Raw genomic sequence first — 20,316 nt, 5'->3', positions numbered from 1 at the left:
AGAAGCCAGGCAAGCATTCACGAGCTGCTGCTAAGAGGGCACGGGACGAGTCCTTCTCCCCGCAAGGAGATCCCAAGAAGCAGCGGCTTGTGAATCCCAACCAGCCAGGCGTATCCTACGCACAGGCGGCGGCTTCAGACCTGACGATCGTCGTAACTGATGCTAAGTCGGGTAGGATCACCGCCGACCAATCAAACGCCATCCTCCGCGCCTTTCACAAGGCAATCGTGGAGGATGCCAAGATAAACACGGATGAAGGTGCGGCACCTAGCTTTAAGGGCAAACCCGCTTACGCCGAAGGACAGCTGAGGGTCTTTGCGCGAGACGAATACTCGGCTGCCTGGGCACAGCGCAACATCAAGTCCCTTACCTTGCCAAATCTCACCCTAACGGCTGTTCGCCAGTCGGAGTTGGCAAGGAGAGTTAGGTGCGGACTCCTCATCCCTAACATCGATAACTCGTCCTGGGAAAACGTCCAAGAGGCAGCTATTGGACTTAAGTACCAGAACGGGTGGGCCAAGGTTACCTCTTGGTCCATTATCGAGATACTGCGACAAGACCAAGGGTGGTTTGTCGCATTCACAATCCCCGAGGAACTCGTCCCTGCCTTCATGGAAAGGGGCAGAGCCCTGAGCTGTGGGATGGGCACGATCTATCTCAAGTTCAGGGGTCCTGGGGGTAAATATGTGGACCAACCGCCCGCCCCGCAGGGTACTACCCTAGGGACCGCGAGCGTAGTGGTCCCGGACCAACAGGCCATGGGCACCACCCCCGTGCAGTTTGCATCTGCCTCCGGGGAGAAGGACGCCCCCGTCGACATCCAAGCTGACGACGACCGAACTCTCGGAGGATGAACTCCTCGGCATTGGTGAGGGACCTGCCGAGGCACCACCCGAGGGCGAGGACTTGACGGCATGGATAGAGACGGGGTTGGCCGACATGTTGAAGGAGGGAGGGGAGATGCAGGATGAAGCCCCTACCACCGTCAACATGGACACCGACTAAGGTGCTCCAAGCAAACCTCCAGCACAGCGTGGCCGCTACGGCCCAACTGAGACGCTGTCTGGAAGGTTTGCCAACAGCCGTTGCCCTCCTGCAAGAACCTTGGACGGGCAGCGGACACATACGAGGGCTCTCCAACACCAAAGGTAAGCTCTATTACTCCACGATGCATGCCATCCCTAGGGCATGCATTCTAACTACAAACAATATTTGTGCACAACAGCTCACTGAATTTTGTTCCAGAGATCTGTGCGCGATTAAACTACAAGTTCCAATGCCAACAGGCTGTCGCGACCTAGTCCTCGTCTCGGCTTACATGCCCGGAGAGGACGAGCCACCGCCACTCGAACTACAACGACTGGTCAGCCACTGCGAGAGAACAGGCCTCGCAATCATCATCGGGGCCGACTCTAACGCGCATCACCCTTTGTGGGGTATGGAGACCAGTAACAACAGAGGTAAGACACTTGTGGAATATCTCGTGACTACCAATCTAAACATTCAAAATATAGGTGCTGAACCAACATTTGTAAACAGACGATGCAGGACAATCATTGACTTGACTCTCGCCTCAGAGGAGGTAGGCGAACTCATCACGGAATGGCATGTCTCTCCGGAGGCCTCTTGCTCAGACCACAGATGGATTCGTTTCAACCTACAAGTATCAGATGACATTCCAGCAACTCGCAGAAACCCCAAAAAGACGGACAGGTTAGCATTTAGGACAACCCTGAGTGAAAACCTGGACAAGTCCCGTCTATCGGCCGAACCTCGGGAACCGGCCCAAATAGAACACCAGGTAAACGTCTTGACTGACGCCCTTATAGACAGCTACCAAAAAGCATGCCCATTAAACCCGCCAGCCAGAACTGCTATAGTCGGAAACAACTGGTGGGGCCCCGAACTAGAGAGACTCCGTCGAAAGACCAGGAAGCTCTTCAACAGGGCAATGAACACGACGGCCGAGGTGGACTGGGACAACTACTACGAAACCAAGGCCAGGTACAAACAAAGACTGCGGTACTGGAGATCCCTGTCGTGGAGGAACTTCTGCAGCAGCATCGAAACACTAGACCACGCCAATCGGGTAAGGAAAACCTTAGCATGCAAATCCACGACTCAGCTAGGCTCACTGCGGAAACCCGACGGTACATATACATCCTCTCCTACGGAGACTAAACGCCTACTCCTGGAGACCCATTTTCCGGGATGCGTAAGTCTACCGGACGAAGATCAGCAGGAGGAGGAAGAACATATCACATCAGAGAACAACTGGCAAATGGCTCATAGGATCGTCACCGCTGAAAAACTAAGGTGGGCCATTGACAGCTTTCATCCCTTCAAAGCAGCCGGTCCGGATGGCATCTTCCCAGCCCTCCTACAGTGGGGTTTAGGAATCATCCAGGACAAGCTGAAGAACATTATGGTGGCGTGCCTAGCCTGGGGTTACGTTCCCAAGAAATGGAGGGATGTTAAGGTAATATTCATACCCAAACCAGGTAAGAATGACTACACAGCTTCCAAATCCTTTAGACCCATCAGTCTCACATCATTCCTGTTAAAGGCCCTGGAGAAACTGTGTGACAGAGACCTAAGGGACAGAGCGCTTAAAAACATACCGATGCACATCAATCAGCATGCATACAGCTCAGGTAAATCAACAGAATCGGCGTTACACATGGTAGTAAGCCGCATTGAAAGGGCGATCCATGACAAGGAAATGTGTCTCGGCACATTTATCGATATCGAGGGCGCCTTTGACAAGACCCACTTCAACAGTATAGGGAACGCCCTGGCAAGCCACGGCGTGGAACCTGGACTAATTCAGTGGATCATGAACATGCTAAACAAAAGGACTATAAGGTATGCTGGGGAGCCACAGGCAGTAAAGGCGGTCAGGGGATGCCCTCAAGGGGGAGTCCTGTCACCGCTGCTATGGAACCTAGTGGTCAACAACCTCATAACCAAACTGAACGAGGAACGCTTCTATACAATAGGTTACGCAGACGATCTGACGATCTTAATATCAGGTAAATTTGCCAGTACAGTCTGCGATCTCACTCAGTCAGCGCTTCGAATTGTGGAACGCTGGTGCCGAGAATTCGACCTATCAGTCAACCCCACTAAAACAGAAATGGTAATGTTTACTAACAAAAGGTCTCTTGGCAACTTTACCAAACCAAAACTCTTCCAAGCTGAGCTAAATCTAACAGAAGAGGTAAAGTACTTAGGTCTAACCCTCGACAGCAAACTCAGCTGGAACAACCACATCAACAAACGAATAGACAAGGCGGCAGTCGTCTTCTGGCAATGCAGAAGGATGATCGGTAAGAGATGGGGACTCAACCCGAAAATCACCCTCTGGCTCAGGGACCGGACAACCCCTTCCGCGCTACAAGCCTTTCATTGGGAATCCCTAACGTAAGGACGACCCAATCGAGAGACTCTCCCTTTCGAACTGCAAGCCCATTCATTTGACTAGCCCTTACAAAAAACTTAGCAAAACAATAAAGCTAGCCCTGTGCATTGGCTTACCGCTATCCGATACGGCTTGCAAGCCTTTAATAAGGGTTACCCTTATTTTAAGCGCTATTTATAAGGCTTTCCCTTTTGTTGAAGCGTAGTCGAGCCTTGCGTGAAAGAGACAGGATTATGAATCTAAGCTAGTGTAAGAGGCGGAAGGAAATTGCGCTGTTGCCACTCCGCACTATGCGCCCCATTTTTAATTTTGCAACGAAACATGTTTTCGTTGGATAGAAGAAATTATTTTTAATGAACTGGGAGACAAGGGACTGATGGATCGCCTGATGGTAAATGATCATCGTCGCCCATAGATCAGTATGTATGTTCGTACGTATGAATGTATGTAGGTATGTATGAATGTATGTAGGTATGTATGTATGAATATAAATATATAAATATGTAAATATGTATGTATGCATGTAAATATACATGTATATTTACATGCATACAGTGTTGGCCGAAAATCAATACAATTAACCATTATCATTACACATTGAAAACGTTAATTGCCAACATAAAAATAAGCCGTTTTCGTCATCCAACTCGCCTTGATGAGTTAATTGGGTGAGCAGTTCCTAAGATAGAGCTGATGCTGAACCCTGGCTTTTCCCAGGGGAACGCGGGTTTGGTTTAACATAGGCAAGCGCTGTTTTCGTCATCGGACTTGTTTTGATGAGTACTTGAGTGAGCAGTAACCAAGGTAGAGCTGATGCTGAACCCTGGCTATTTCTAGGGGAACTCGGGTTTCGTGCAACATAGGCAAACGCTGTTTTCGTCATCGGACTTGTATTGATGAGTACTTGAGTGAGCAGTAACCAAGGTAGAGCTGATGCTGAACCCTGGCTTTTCCCAGGGGAACGCGGGTTTGGAGTAACATAGGCAAGCGCTGTTTTCGTCATCGGACTTGTCTTGATGAGTACTTGTGTGAGCAGTAACCAAGGTAGAGCTGATGCTGAACCCTGGCTATTCCTAAGGGAACTCGGGTTTCGTGCAACATAGGCAAACGCTGTTTTCGTCATCGGACTTGTATTGATGAGTACTTGAGTGAGCAGTAACCAAGGTAGAGCTAATGCTGAACCCTGGCTTTTCCCAGGGGAACGCGGGTTTGGACTGTTTGGAGTAACATAGGCAAGCGCTGTTTTCGTCATCGGACTTGTCTTGATGAGTACTTGTGTGAGCAGTAACCAAGGTAGAGCTGATCCTGAACCCTGGCTATTCCTAGGGGAACGCGGGTTTGGAGTAACATAGGCAAGCGCTGTTTTCGTCATCGGACTTGTTTTGGTGAGTACTTGAGTGAGGAGTAACCAGGGCAGAGCTGATGCTGAACCCTGGCTATTCCTAGGGGAACTCGGGTTTCGTGCAACATAGGCAAACGCTGTTTTCGTCATCGTATTTGTATTGATGAGTACTTGAGTGAGCAGTAACCAAGGTAGAGCTGATGCTGAACCCTGGCTATTCCTAAGGGAACTCGGGTTTCGTGCAACATAGGCAAACGCTGTTTTCGTCATCGGACTTGTCTTGATGAGTACTTGAGTGAGCAGTAACCAAGGTAGAGCTGATGCTGAACCCTGGCTTTTCCCAGGGGAACGCGGGTTTGGAGTAACATAGGCAAGCGCTGTTTTCGTCATCGGACTTGTCTTGATGAGTACTTGAGTGAGCAGTAACCAAAGTAGAGAGCTGATGCTGAACCCTGGCTTTTCCCAGGGGAACGCGGGTTTGGAGTAACATAGGCAAGCGCTGTTTTCGTCATCGGACTTGTCTTGATGAGTACTTGTGTGAGCAGTAACCAAGGTAGAGCTGATGCTGAACCCTGGCTATTCCTAAGGGAACGCGGGTTTGGTGTAACAAAGGCAAACGCTGTTTTCGTCATCGTGAAATATCTGAGACTCGTCTTTATGCCTGGTACTTGGTTGAGTTGAGTAGTACCATAGAATCTGTCAAACTATTTCTGTTGATTGTTGTGAATTCTATGAAGATCGTTTGAAACAGAAATACTTTTCTGGTGGAAATCAAGCATACAGCGCGTCTGATAGTAAGTAGTTACCGTAGTCTATGGACGCTTGGAACTCCAGTATTCTCTTTATTCCCTGTGTTACTATTAGTGAAATCGACTGTACTTAATTTTGATATTCAAATGGATATACATACGTATTTTTTTAGACACAAATAAAGTGTTTCATGTATGGCAAATTAATAAATGTGTTCTAACTACTTGATGTTAATATTCACTTCTGGTAAGATTTTTGTTCAATTAATATTATGTTTTTATGCCTAACTTGAGATTGCATGAAATATTTCTATATTATAATGTACCGAAACCAGAGTTGCCCTAGATACCGCCAGGGCTCAGCTACAGCGCTGTCTTGCGCTACTGCGCACCCAAGTCCTCGTCAAGACATGTCCGATGACGCAAACAGCGTTTGCCTATGTTACACCAAACCCGAGTTCCCCTAGGTACAGCTAGGTTTCAGCATCAGCTCTATCTTGGGTACAGCTCACCCAAATACTCATTAAGACAAGTCCGATGACGAAAACAGCGTTTGCCTGTGTTACACTAAGCCCGAGTTCCCCTAGGTGCAAACAGAGTTCAGCATCGGCTGGACTTTGGGTACTGGGTACTGCTCACTCGAGTACTCAAGACAAGTCCGATGACGAAAACAGCGTTTGCCTGTGTTGTGTTACACTAAACCCGAGTTCAACTAGGTGCAGCCAGAGTTCAGCATCAGCTGGACTTTGGGTACTGCTCACTCGAGTACTCATCAAGACAAGTCCGATGACGAAAACAGCGTTTGCCTGTGTTACACTAAACCCGAGTTCCTCTAGATGCAGTCAGGGTTCAGCATCAGCTGGACTTCAGGTACTGCTCACTTGAGTACTCATCAAGAAAAGTCCGATAACGAAAACAGCGTTTGCCTGTGTTACACTAAACCCGAGTTCCCTTAGGTGCAGCCAGAGTTCAGCATCAGCTGGACTTTGGGTACTGCTTGCTCGAGTACTCATCAAGACAAGTCCGATGACGAAAACAGCGTTTGCCTGTGTTGTGTTACACTAAACCCGAGTTCAACTAGGTGCAGCCAGAGTTCAGCATCAGCTGGACTTTGGGTACTGCTTGCTCGAGTACTCATCAAGACAAGTCCGATGACGAAAACAGCGTTTGCCTGGGTTACACTAAACCCGAGTTCCCCTAGCTGCAGCCAGGGTTTAGCATCAGCTGGATTTCGGGTACTGCTCACTCGAGTACTCATCAAGACAAGTCCGATGACGAAAACAGCGTTTGCCTGTGTAACACTAAACCCGAGTTCCCCTAGGTACAGCCAGGGTTCAGCATCAACTGCACTTCGGGTACTGCTCACTCGAGTACTCATCAAGACAAGTCCGATGACGAAAACAGCTTTTGCCTGTGTTACACTAAACCCGAGTTCCCATAGGTGCAGCCAGGGTTCTGCATCAGCTGGACTTTGGGTACTGCTCACTCGAGTACTCATCAAGACAAGTCCGATGACGAAAACAGCGTTTGCCTGTGTTACACTAAACCCGAGTTCTCCTAGATGCAGCCAGGGTTCAGCATCAGCTGGACTTCGGGTACTGCTTACTCGAGTACTCATCAAGACAAGTCCGATGACGAAAACAGCGTTTGCCTGTGTTACACTAAACCCGAGTTCCCATAGGTGCAGCCAGAGTTCAGCATCAGCTGGACTTTGGGTACTGCTCGCTCGAGTACTCATCAAGACAAGTCCGATGACGAAAACAGCGTTTGCCTGGGTTACACTAAACCAGAGTTCCCCTAGGTGCAGCCTGGGTTCAGCATCAGCTGGGCTTTGGGTACTGCTCACTCGAGTACTCATCAAGACAAGTCCGATGACGAAAACAGCGTTTGCCTGTGTAACACTAAACCCGAGTTCCCCTAGGTGCAGCCAGGGTTCAGCATCAACTGCACTTCGGGTACTGCTCACTCGAGTACTCATCAAGACAAGTCCGATGACGAAAACAGCGTTTGCCTGTGTTACACTAAACCCGAGTTCTCCTAGGTGCAGCCAGGGTTCAGCATCAGCTAGACTTCAGGTACTCATCAAGACAAGTCCGATAAAAAAAACCGGCCAAGAGCGTGTCGGGCTACGGTCAGAACCTATCAAGTTCAAAACAATTTTCCTAGAAAGTCGTTATAAAGTTCTAGTTTTGTGATTTTTTTCATATTTTTTAAACTTATGGTTCAAAAGTTAGAGGGGGGGACGCACTTTTTTTTCCTTTAGGAGCGATTATTTCCGAAAATATCAATATTATCAAAAAACAATCTTAGTAAACCCTTATTCATTTTTAAATACCTATCCAACAATATATCACACGTTGTGGTTGGAATGAAAAAAAAATCAGCCCCCACTTTACATGGGGGGGGGTACCCTAATAAAACATTTTTGCCATTTTTTATTTTTGAACTTTGTTGGCGTAATTGATTTGATATAGATATTGGGACCAAATTTCAGCTTTCTAGTGCTAACGGTTACTGAGATTATCCGCTGACGGACGGACGGACAGACAGACATGGCGAAACTATAAGGGTTCCTAGTTGACTACGGAACCCTAAAAAGCAGCGTTTGCCTGTGTTACACCCGAGCAAAGCAGGAGCCTATCATAACTATAAGTATTTGGTATTGAAAATTGAACCTTATTTTATCTACAGCCGTTTCCATTAAACAGAAACGCGCAAATATCACACACAGTGACGCCATACGTAACGATCGTATGTTATTTCGTTCGGAGTAATGTGTGCTTTATGAGCGAGGTACAGGATTTAAACTCGCACGATATGATCTATAAGGGAAAGCAAATAAAACCCAATATAAGGCTCACCCTTATGGCGTTAGGCTGAGCCGATGATAAGGGTTTTGAAAGGGTATTGGGCTATTTTAGGTAAGCGCTTTCGTTAGGGCTTTAAAAGCAAAATGAAAGGGTATCGCGTCAAAAGGGTAGGGTAAGTTAAGCCTAACGAAATACCCATACAAAACCCCGTATAAGGGATAGCGGGCCGGTCCCTGCTCTGGCTCTACAAGACGATAGTCCGGCCAATGCTCTGCTACGGTGCTCTGGTCTGGTGGCCAAGAACAAACCTAGGCAACGTGCGAGACAAACTACAAAGACTCCAAAGGCTCGCATGTGCGGCTACCACTGGCTGCACGAAGTCTACTCCGACGGCAGCCATGGAGGTCATGTTGGGCCTTCCACCGCTATACCTGCACATACAGCAGGAAGCAAGCTTATCAGCGGTAAGGTTAAATACACTCAACATCTGGTCTAACACAGGAGTTCTTCACACAAAATGCCTGGAAAAAGTATACGACGAATTCCCAATCCTCAGGTCAGGTACGGATCGAATTCAAAAACATGTCATCTTCGATAAAAGGTACAAGATACAATTATACGAGGACGACAACTACGAGGGGCTCAATCCCAAGGAGCTTAGAATCTTCACAGATGGGTCGAAAACGGACAACGGGTCGGGCTCTGGGACCTTCTCAGAAGACCTGAACATGTCGATTACCACTCCGCTAGGAGCTCACAACTCGGTCTTCCAAGCTGAGTGCATGGGCATCATTAACGCGGCAGCTGCTATAACTGCAAGGAAGGTAGTAGGATCCTCCATCCGCATACTCTCTGACAGTAGAGCAGTCCTTATGGCTTTAAGGAGCCATTTAATTACATCCAAACTCATACACGAATGCCATAAACGACTAATGGAGGTAAGTCATAAAAACGAGATCATCCTACAATGGATCAAGGGACACAGCGGATCCCGAGGTAATGATGCTGCAGACGAGCTAGCCAGACAGGGGTCGAGTGCGGGGGCCATTGGCCCAGAACCAATTCTCCCGATACCATTCAGCAAGGTACGCTCAATGCTACTATCATATACAGGGAAACTACACACAGCACACTGGCTAAACCAGACTGGATGCAGGCAAGCGAAAATGGCCATGCCCAGCATCAGTGAAAAACTCACAAGAACGCTCCTTCAACTAGGGAAGGTCCGTCTGAGAATGGTAACCAGTGTCATAACAGGTCATGGACTATTTAACAAACATCTTTTCATAACAGGTGCTACGGACAGTCCCCTGTGCCGAGGGTGCATGGAGACAGAGGAAACAGCTGCTCACGTGGTGCTGGAGTGCATCGGGGTGGCTCCATACAGGGCAAAATATCTCGGATCTCCGAGAGACCTCCCCGAGGTCCTACTCAACATCAAGGGTCTGGTAGGATTTCTCGAGGAGTTGGGATGGCAGGACTAGCCAACCCCTCCCTCTTATCACGCAAAATAGGCGCTAGACGTCGAGTTGCGGAAAATCGCCCGTTCTACAATACAATACAATACAAGGTAATTTCATCGAAAAAACTATCATTTTCATTCAAATATTGCAAAAACACCGAACAGAGAATGTGTCAAATCGAAAAACGCGAGCAAGAAGCAAGATTTACGCGTGTAGTGGCCATCGTGATGCAGAAATTTAACGTTTTTGATGAGTAATTTACGTTCATTTGGCATAATTTGTTAGTTTCTAAAAATACCGGGATCCCGGTATTGCTAAATTAAATACCGGTATTGAAATGTGCCCAAAAAAAGGCGGGATCCCGGGATCCCGAGATACCGGGATCCCGGTATTGGAAGCCCTAGTTATGGCTCCTTTTTAGGACAGAGGTGGGTCCCAAATTTGGATTATTATATTCTATTAATTTAGTGCAATGTATATTTCGCACACATTTTTTATAATTGGAAAGTGTGTAAAGACTTAATAAAAAGCAATTGTTTTTTATATTCTAAACGAACCCTTTATTAAATGTTAGAGTAAGACCCAAATATAACCTATCCATGATGCTCCAAATGGTGTGATCTGAATCTATAATACTATAAAGTTACTCAATAGTAATTCTCAGTTACTTACCCATAGTTTGTCCCGTCTTTGACGCCAGCTCCTTTCTAAAGTGCTTCACATCGAACCCATGCTGTTTATTACCAGCTTTCTTGTGTTCAGAATCGTTTTGAGGTTGTTCCGCAGTTTCATTAACATTCTCTTCTTCGGGAACATCTTCCGAAGTTTTAATTTTCTTAGTCGCCTCTACACTATCCGCATTATATTTACGTTTACCCATTTTCAGTAACTTTTCAGTAATTAATCTCTATTTAAGAACATGTTTTAGCCAAAACACGTGAGATCGGTGTTGTTTTCAACCACTGACAGTGACGTTTGTGACACTGACAGTTTAATAATGGCATTTGACAACTCGGCCGGAGGTTATTTGAGACACTTTTAATAGCGCTGATTAATACACTACTCAGTTACAATCGATTCAAAATAATCAATGTATATTTCAGATCAATTTAATGATTATTATTAAGGTTGTTTTACACGTAGCTAGAGCAAGTGACAGCAAATCAATAGAAAGTAATATCAAATATTTGTACTATTGTTGTATGTCAAACATATATAAAATAAATGCTTTTAATATGAGTATTGTAATATTTAACAAGTTGCCAGTTCAAATTAAAGTACTAGAAGGCAATGAATTCAGAAAAACCTTAAGAAATTGGCTTCTTGAACGGTGCTTCTATAGTAATAAAGAATTTTTAAATAATACAGAGTAGAAATGTATATATAATGTTGTATTTATTGATAACGACTGTAAATATAATGTATAATGTCTCATTATAATATAATGATAAGTTGTCCATTTTAGTCATAAACTTTGTGTAATTACTATTTTAAGACACTTTCACAGTTTTCACATATTTGCATGCTGTTTGTACACGGCTAAAAAAGGTGAAACCAACGACTGTTTACTTCGTATAAGATCTGTAAACTATACCCTTTTTTGCAAATAAATTATTGTTTGTTTGTTTGTTTGTTACTATGTAAACTCTACAAGTTAATACGTGCAGCTTGGTGCCAAAGTTGGCAACACGCGATACTATCGGCATGAGTTGATCAAAATAGTTTAGTTCATAGTTCATACTTCATACAGTATAAAATTAAAAAAGTCACACATTCTTATTTTTTGTTTTATTCCGTCCAAAAATGTTAAAGTAGATCAAGTAATCGCATTTTCTATTTTAATTTACTAAAATAAAAGTCTGACAAATTACTTTGAACAACTCGTACCGCTAGATGGCGCTGCTAAAATCGTTGCCGGCCCATTGTATGGGAAACGTCAGAAGCTGCATGTATTAACTCTAAGAGTTTATATAGTATTTGGTAATATGTCGGCAGAAGCAAAATAAAAATTCGTAACGATTTTTATAGCACAAGCTGAGTCGGTGTTGTTATGTTATAAACTTCTATGAAATTACGAGGTTTATACTGAACATTTTCACAGGCTGAGCTATTCTACAAGTACTTTAGTTAGTAGCTTAGTGGTTCGCTCTTGCTTATACAACGTGTTTCCGGTATCACTCAAAACCTCAGACACCCCAACTGATTTTTATTTTTTTAAACTCATCTAGAGTATTCATCTTTTAATCTGATGGTTACTTTTTTTAAATTATTTTTTTAATTTTCTGTACAGATCTACTTGACTTATTAGCTCTACACTCAATAAAATAATTGCTAACTACCTTTTTTTTTGTAGCCTATAATGGTGTCCCACTGCTGGGCAAAGGCCTCTCCCCTTAACCTCCATGACTCCCGGTTTAGTGCCTCTTCCGGCCAGTTGGTGAGGAAGGTGTCTAGGTCATCCCTCCATCTTCTTCTGGGCCTGCCACGTCCGCGGTCTATTTGTGGCATCCACTTGGTGGCTACACTAGCCCATCTGTCAGGATGCATGCGGCAGACGTGACCAGCCCAGTCCCATTTGAGCCTGGCAGTCCTCTCGCCGACGTCGGCAATACGGGTTTTTGAACGCAACGTGGTGTTCCGGATACGATCGGTCCTCTTCACACCTAGAATACTACGCTCAATAGCCCGTTGGCAAACCTTCAATTTGGACTTCTGACTCTCTGTAAGTGACCACGTTTGAGCACCGTAAGTCAGGACGGGCAGGATACACGTGTCGACGAGTTTTCGCTTCAGTGACAATGGAAGGTTACCCTTCATTAGTTCTTTCATGGACCAGTAGCTCTTCCAGGCATTTTCGACACGGCGCTCAATTTCTTTGTCTTGCCTGTTGCTGAAAGAGACTAACTGGCCCAGGTAGATGTACTCGTCAACGTAGTGTTTGGGCTGCCCGTCCACTGTAACTGGATTAGAACTACCATTATAAACCATAAAACTATTTATTTGTGTACGTTACTGCAACGACATAAGGTTTACCAATAGACAGCTAAGATGTCACTGTAAAACACTTTAAAGCTTTGTCACAGTAAACTTCAAATTGGACAGGTAATCGCAGTAAGCAAATTTAAACCCAATTTTCAAAATGACAAGGTTGTCATTAGGTACGAATTCAATTTGTTATGACTTATGATAAACATTAAGATTAAACTGACAAACAACGTCAAACTCGTAGCGGAAAAAATAATCGTCCAAGTAACCAGCCAGTATTAATACCCCCAAATACTGAAGAAGGTAAACAACCTCTATCAATGCGATATACACAATGTTGTATTACGAATACAATAGAATAGGCACATAAAAAGAAACTAATAATACTAATTCAAACAAAAATATTACCCCCATTAAGATATAGCTCAATCGATTCTACTCTCGATTCTGAACAAACGGTTTTCAGGTTTTTAGTGTTAAGTGAAACACGGTGTATAGGCTATACAAATCTTTGGTTTTTTGTGTTAGTCTCTGAGAGCAACTGAGAGTTAGTGAATTGTTGACAACTTCCTCGGCTCAGGGATAGGGTGGGTAGGGTAAATAGAAAACGTATTTTAAAGTAAACTATGAATCATATTTAATCAATAAATGCTTTTAGTACTCTAAGTACACTCACCAAGGTACTATACAAAAAATATATTTGGAAAACATCATCAAAATTTCAAGAAACTCAACTGACATAACAATTGGTAATTTTTTTAGCACCCGAAATAATATACCTACCTATTAGGGATCATCCATAAATTACGTCACACGTTAAGGGGGAGGGAGGGGGTCGACGAAGTGTGACAATGTGTGACAAGGGGGAGGGAGGGGTCCTAAATTTCGTGACGTCACATTTCAAAATCTATCATAAACACGAACCATAAACTTTCTTTATGAAAACCTCATAAACATATATATATACGAGTACAAATACAGAATGTTCGGTAACCGGATGAAAATCCAAAAGTAGGCGATAGTCTAGGCCATTTAGAACATTCTTATGTCTTGGACAAAATTTGATTCGTCGTTTTTAGGTTTTTTTAAACTACTCTGTGAAAACTCCAAAATTTCAGACTAACTCTATAAACATACTCTTGTTACTGTAGATAGTTGTTTTGGTTTTATTTCGTATTGTAAAATGTCTATCGTATATCATAAAATAAATTAGACATATCTGTGTCTAAAGAAAATTAAACTACAGCAATTTGAAAATTGAATAACATAAAAAAAAAAATGAGCGAATATGTGACGTCACACTAGGGAGGGGGGAGTCTAAAAAATGTGACCAGCTGTGACAAGGAGGGGGGAGGGGTCAAAAATCACGATTTTTAGTGTGACGTAATTTATGGATGATCCCTTATCATTACCAATTACACCCACAGACCAACCCCTATAGACATCCATTACAAGACGACTCGCGGTCACCAGCCTTACAAGTATTTGCAATGATATAAGCGCGGGCGCTCGCCGTGCCCGATCAGTAGCGACCAAGTAACCGACCGGCAAGCAGCGCGTGTTTTTCGCAATAAAAAAATTGTAAAAGGGTATTTTGATGCCTTAAAGATGTCCACCTGTAGTGTGAAATGGTGTGGAAAGGTAACAAGAAGCTCAAATTTAAAAACAGACGGCATTACATTCCACAAATAAGTCATATTTATAATTTATTCAGAGCCGGCATAGGTCAACTTACACTGGCTACTTACGCGACAATAGAGGGACAGTCATACCTCTGTCCCTTTTCATCTGGCGCGACTGCCCGCCGTCCTTGAAACGACCAATCGCAGCGCGCTAAACACATTCCCCTCCCGCTCCTCGCGCCCCAAGCACTGGTGATTTGTAGCGCGCACAAAATTTACAATATTGGTACTGTATAGGAGGTTCTCTGTGATTACACCAAAAAAATACAAATATAGCGATATTTCTATTTATGTAGGTAATTGTCAGTTAAGCTGAGAGCATAGAATCTTAACTTAGTATGTAAAGCCCGGCCAGAAATATATGACTACGCGCCATCTTGCGGAATTTCATTAGAACTATTTTCTTCATACTAAACTGAACTGTCACCTCATACCGCAGAATAACAGCGCCCTCCTGACAATAGTCATACCGGGTGCCCGGTAATTAGTGGACAACCTTTAAACCACCAAGAGGGTACCTTATACTGGTCCAGAAAATCGACATTAAGGTTTAGTAAAAGTCGCCTGGTTTTCGAGATTTTCACACTTTTTAAAATTTTAGGTAGTATTAAAATTTTAAAGTGTGAAAATCTCGAAAACCAGGCGACTTTTACTAAACCTTAATTTCGATTTTCTGGATCAGGATAAGGTGCCCTCTTGGTGGTTAAAAGGTTGTCCATTAATTACCGAGCACCCTGTATATTCCTGGTCAGGTTTTAAGAAAAAAAAACAAATTCAATTCGACGAATCCACTTCAATCTTAAAGACTAGCCGGATTTAATCCGAAATTATTAAAACTTCCAATCTTACATAATATTCTTTGAAAAACTGACTTATCCATAAAAGTAACATGATGGTAACATGACTACTATAAGGGGGTGTTTACACCGCCACTTCGTAATCGATGTCGATACCGTGTTCTACAAGCCTCGCGCTGAAAACATTTGTGATTTTTGACATATTGCCTCGGGGGAGGCATATCTCCGACAGTGTTGCCTCGCGAGGCAGCCCGTTCTGTAGCTAAGTGAGAATATGCAATGTGTAAATAATTTGTAATTTTTTTTAATGTCTAATGTAATGAGTATTAATTATTAATTTATTATTTTGCAGCAGTTACTTAAATCCTTATAATTTTTGGTCTGTTAAATAACTTTTAGCATACGCTATTAGAATAGCTTAATTAAGTAGCTTATAAGTAAAATTTGCATGCTTCTTCAAGTAGAATGTACGCACTTTTTGTATACTTACACTTAAGAACTCACTGTAACACTACATTTTTGCAAATAAATATTGATTGATTGATTGATTGATTGAAGTATTTCGATGAGATGTTATTGAGCCTTTTATAAAAATAATTGCTATAACTATAAGGCACTGCCAAACTTTGTGACGTCAAAGATGGTTCAACGAGCCTCATGCGATTAACACAATAATAAGTAGGCCTCCTAATTTGCCGAAGTGATCACAATTACTGATTTACCTTAATAACAATATTTCAAATTCACTTTTCCAAAAACCTATCAAATATAAATTACTTCAAAAATATTGTACTTAAAAACCGTGATTCTTCTCAGTTCACTATGTAAAAGTACAAAAAAATTGGTACAATGACTTATACTTAAACACTAATCAATCATTTGTCATTCATTAACGAAACATTTTTTCATAATTAATGTCAAAAAATTAAAGCGTTCAACTTTTACATGGATATCAAAATCTGTTTAAAAAAAATAAATTTTCAAACCAAAATTTCACAATGAAATACTAAATCAATAAAAATATTTCAACAACTTAAAATGTTTTTTTTTATTCCGTCTGCCTGTTACGTGTACGTACTAAACGTATAATTATCATTGGCACGGATTTTTTCAGGACGATTCTTAACAACTAATTGATATTTTTCACATATCTATTGACTGATCTTCATTTGGCACAATATGTTATGATGTTTCTTAGGCTAACACTTGTCAGTCTTAAAAACCAGTCATTGTTGTCGTTGCCCTTACAAATGTAGTAATTATAGTCTAGCAAAAAAAGACTGGAAATTCAAAAGTGGAACATTGCAGTGATGCCTCTTTCAAATCAATTTGTGTGAGGAAACGAGACGAAACTAAGATGTGGCCACTTTTAATTTTTTTATAATACAGTTACTCGTTCCTGGTAATGTTTTCGAAATCGGGTTCAATTTCACGAATCTTCGCCAGCAGAACTTCGGCTAAGTTTTCATCAGGATTCGTATCTGAAATAAGAAAATAATTGCTCACATTATAATTAATAACATACAACATCTCAGTGAAATGGACCCTTAAATTCTCTACGAACAACGTTACAAATTACATGAATCAAATTGCAATTTTGGGCTTATTAGACGGTATAGATTAATGATTAATACATGATATTATTTTGCACGGAAATACAGTGCGAAGTCGTTAATCTTAGTAAACTTGCCTCGAACGAGGCATGTCACCAACCTTGACCTGAGATTTTCGTTTGGACACGCCCATTTGCCTATGTTGAAACATGCTTTATTTATATCTCTTAACTACATAAATATACTCACGCCATAAGGTGTAAACAGAGCACATGAAATTGCTCGAGTTCAGTGCCACAGTTAGCAATTAACGAAATTGTGACATTGCAGTGACAGGTTACCGGTCTCTTTTCTAAGCCACAGATTATCCCATATAGCACAGTGGACTTACAACCCGCGGGGAGAAAGAGAGTGGTGACATTGTTAACCCGTCACCACTCGGGCATTACTATATTACTATATATGTGTTTAACGATTATTTTTATATGAAATTGTATATTATAGACTCAATATTATTATGAACAATAATTTACAACAATAAATTGCTCTGATAATTAGGTTAGATTAAGATCATAATATATATGTAATGAACTATTCATAAGAGCTTGTAACTAGGCCTACATGAATAAAAATATTTTGAATTGAAATTGAATTATCACAGTAATATTAAGGCACATCTCGGGCACTGGCGGCCAAATATATGAAAGAGGCGCGTTCCTAGCACACATACTAAGCTCGTGTAGGTGAACGCGTACCATGCTTGTATGAGTGAGATATGACAGGTTGACTGTTCGCGTTTTTGACAGGCGGTAACTGTGAGGTAACCGAGAGGGGGTGGGCGGCGTTTTCAGCGGGGATCGGGAGTGGCCATACTGTACGAGAGTACTTTTTATTATACTGTGATTAAGGCTATCGTCACACGGACCGACCGCGCGGCCAATTTGTATGAATTTGTATTGTCGTCCGCGGGAACCCGTCCGCGCCACTCTTTTTTTTTATATACTATTTTTTTTTATACTACGTCGGTGGCAAACAAGTATACGGTCCGCCTGATGGAAAGCGGTCACCGTAACCTATGGACGCCTGCAACTCAAACAGTGTCACATGCGCGTTGCCACCCATTAGAAACTTGTACATTCCCTTTTGCTGTGTTAAGTAAGTACACAGCAAAAAGGAGTGTACAAGTTCCAAGGAGGGTTCGGGTTGCCGACGACTCAAAGGACAATAGACGGAACAAGTTAGTCCCGTAAGTCCTCCCGTCATCAGCACACCGCACCCTCGTTGAGCTCTGGCAGCCTTACTCACCGGCAGGAACACAACACTAAAACGATCCCTGAATTTAATACATATTTACCTATGGCCCAGCGGTAAGAGCGTGCGACTTTTAATCCGGAAGTCTTGGGTTCGAACCCCGGCTCGTACCAATGAGTTTTTCGGAACTTATGTGCGAAATGTCAGATATTTGCCAGTCGCTTTTCGGCGAAGGAAAACATCGCGAGAAACCTGGACTAATTCGAATAAGGCCAACGTGTTGGCCACGATATAACATATATTACGATCAGATATTATAGTATATCTAGTAGTAGTAGTAGTAAAATTAGTAGTAGTAGTATTATACGCAATATTAAATTAAAATATTTTCACTTGAAACGTTTCAGACAAGAGGGCAAGGATTTCAATTGGCATATGTTCAAATATTACAGAACACAAGTAAAGTATTTGATTGATGATGCGTATAAACTTTACCTTCATAATGTAGGTACAACGTAATATTATTAGTTGCCCGGGGAAGTTCTGGGATTATGTCAAAGACAAAAAAAGGGAACGACAGCACAGTGACGAGTCTTTTTATTTTAATGGAAGAGAAGTGAGTGGTCAGGATGCTGCGGATGCCTTCGCCAATTATTTCAGCTCCGTGTTCCAGCAAGATAGGCCGAACCTGGACGCGGCGGCCGCGGCGCGCGTGGCACACGTCTCCGGTGACTCGAGAACTGTCTCCATTCCCTTCGTTTCTGAGTCTGATTTAAGGGCGGCTATACGTAAAATTAAACCCCGCTCATCTAGCGGGCCGGACGGTATCCCAGTATTTCTAGCCAAAGATTGTGCTGACACATTGGTTACGCCTCTAATGCATATATTTAACCTTTCGCTCGGATGTTCCGTCTATCCAAATCGCTGGAAAACTTCTAGGGTGACGCCAGTTCCCAAGGAAGGTAACAATACGGATATTACCTCTTTTAGGCCTATAGCCGTGCTGCCTGTGTTTGGCAAGATATTTGAAATCATGCTCAATCGCCACATAAGTGTACAGGTGGCAGATCGCTTGCACCCCAGTCAGCACGGCTTCCGTAAGTCGCGATCCACTGTCACGAATCTTGTTGCTCTTGCTGACTATGTCTGCAAGGAGATGGATGTTGGTCGCCAGGTCGATGCAGCTTATTTCGACTTTAGAAAAGCTTTCGACCTGGTCGACAATGACATATTGCTGGGCAAGTTGGCGCTAGTGGGCTTCACGCCGAAGCTATTAGATTTCTTAGCTAGTTATATGTGCGGTAGGCAACAGTACGTTAGGGTGAGCGGCTTCGAGTCTAGCGATTACTGTACGCTGTCTGGTGTAAGTCAGGGCAGTACCCTTGGCCCCACTCTTTTTCTTATTATGATAAATGACTTGCCTGATACAATTAGGGCAGCTAAATGTCTTCTTTTCGCCGATGACCTGAAGCTGCTCCTAGGCATTGGTGATAGTAGTGACAGTGCGGCGTTGCAAGCTGATATTGATGCTGCTGCTGGGTGGAGCGTGAGAAATAGACTTCCCTTTAATGCCAAAAAGTGTAAGGCGATAACTTTCACACGTAAACGTTCCGCACTCCAAACTGAGTACAGTCTAGCGGGCTCGTCTTTGGAGAAAGTCACTGATATTCGTGACCTGGGTTTAATGTTGGATAGCAAATTTGACTTCCATTCGCATATCACTAGCATTAGCAGGCAGGCCAGTAAAACCTTAGGATTTGTAATGAGAATATCCAAGCAATTTCACGTCGGAGTGGCCAAGGTTCTCTATAATGCTTACGTACGCAGTAAGTTGGAGTATGGTGCGGTTGTCTGGGATCCGTATGAAGCCAAGTATTCCTTAATGCTTGAGAAAACACAACGGAAATTTGCACGCTGGTTGTACAAGAAAGCTTATGGATACTACCCGTACCTCTACCCTTCCATCTTTGTCTCGGGGATGGTTGGGCTAGACACCCTCGGTTTGAGGAGGAAGTTGCTGCTCCTGATACACTATCTCTCCATCATCCACCACCATGTTGATAGCCCAGATGTGTTAGGAAAGATAGGGTTATTAGTTCCCAAGCGTGTGCCGCGCGACTTGGAGGGGGCGGTGGCACCGCGTCGCCGGCCGTGTCTGCTGCAGCGGCCGACCGCTCGCACGTGTTACGCGAGGCACGCGCCCACCACGCGTGCTTTAACGCTTCTCCAGGCGATGCTCACTCAGCACGTTGACGTTGACATG

The 20,316-nt window shown here is 43.3% G+C and overlaps 2 protein-coding genes across 4 annotated transcripts in view; one reads left to right on the top strand and one right to left on the bottom strand.

The window, feature by feature from the left end:
- The first annotated feature begins 813 nt into the window (after window positions 1-813).
- LOC125230921 lies at window positions 814-9,882 on the top strand. 2 transcript variants are annotated; one of them, XM_048136202.1, is made up of 3 exons: window positions 814-1,148; window positions 1,287-1,460; window positions 9,616-9,882. In XM_048136202.1, exons 1-3 carry the CDS (start codon window positions 968-970, stop codon window positions 9,804-9,806), a joined length of 546 nt encoding a protein of 181 aa, XP_047992159.1. In that variant the 5' UTR covers window positions 814-967; the 3' UTR covers window positions 9,807-9,882. The 2 variants fall into 2 exon arrangements, with proteins under 2 accessions (XP_047992159.1, XP_047992158.1); XM_048136201.1 differs by having other exon boundaries at window positions 814-1,460.
- A 5,172-nt stretch (window positions 9,883-15,054) lies between these two features.
- Window positions 15,055-20,316, bottom strand: part of LOC125230996 (stimulator of interferon genes protein-like) — a 29,716-nt gene continuing 24,454 nt past the window's right edge. For both annotated transcript variants that reach the window (XM_048136320.1, XM_048136319.1), the window contains exon 9: window positions 15,055-16,730. In XM_048136320.1, coding sequence (XP_047992277.1) covers window positions 16,639-16,730 — 92 coding nt within the window. In that variant the 3' untranslated portion in view covers window positions 15,055-16,638. The remainder of the gene's footprint in view (window positions 16,731-20,316) is intronic.

This window comes from Leguminivora glycinivorella, chromosome 11 (genome assembly GCF_023078275.1).
Source record: "Leguminivora glycinivorella isolate SPB_JAAS2020 chromosome 11, LegGlyc_1.1, whole genome shotgun sequence".
NCBI lineage: Eukaryota > Metazoa > Arthropoda > Insecta > Lepidoptera > Tortricidae > Leguminivora > Leguminivora glycinivorella.
Note: the sequence above shows the minus strand (reverse complement) of the source record. Positions and strands in the feature narration are given on the sequence as shown.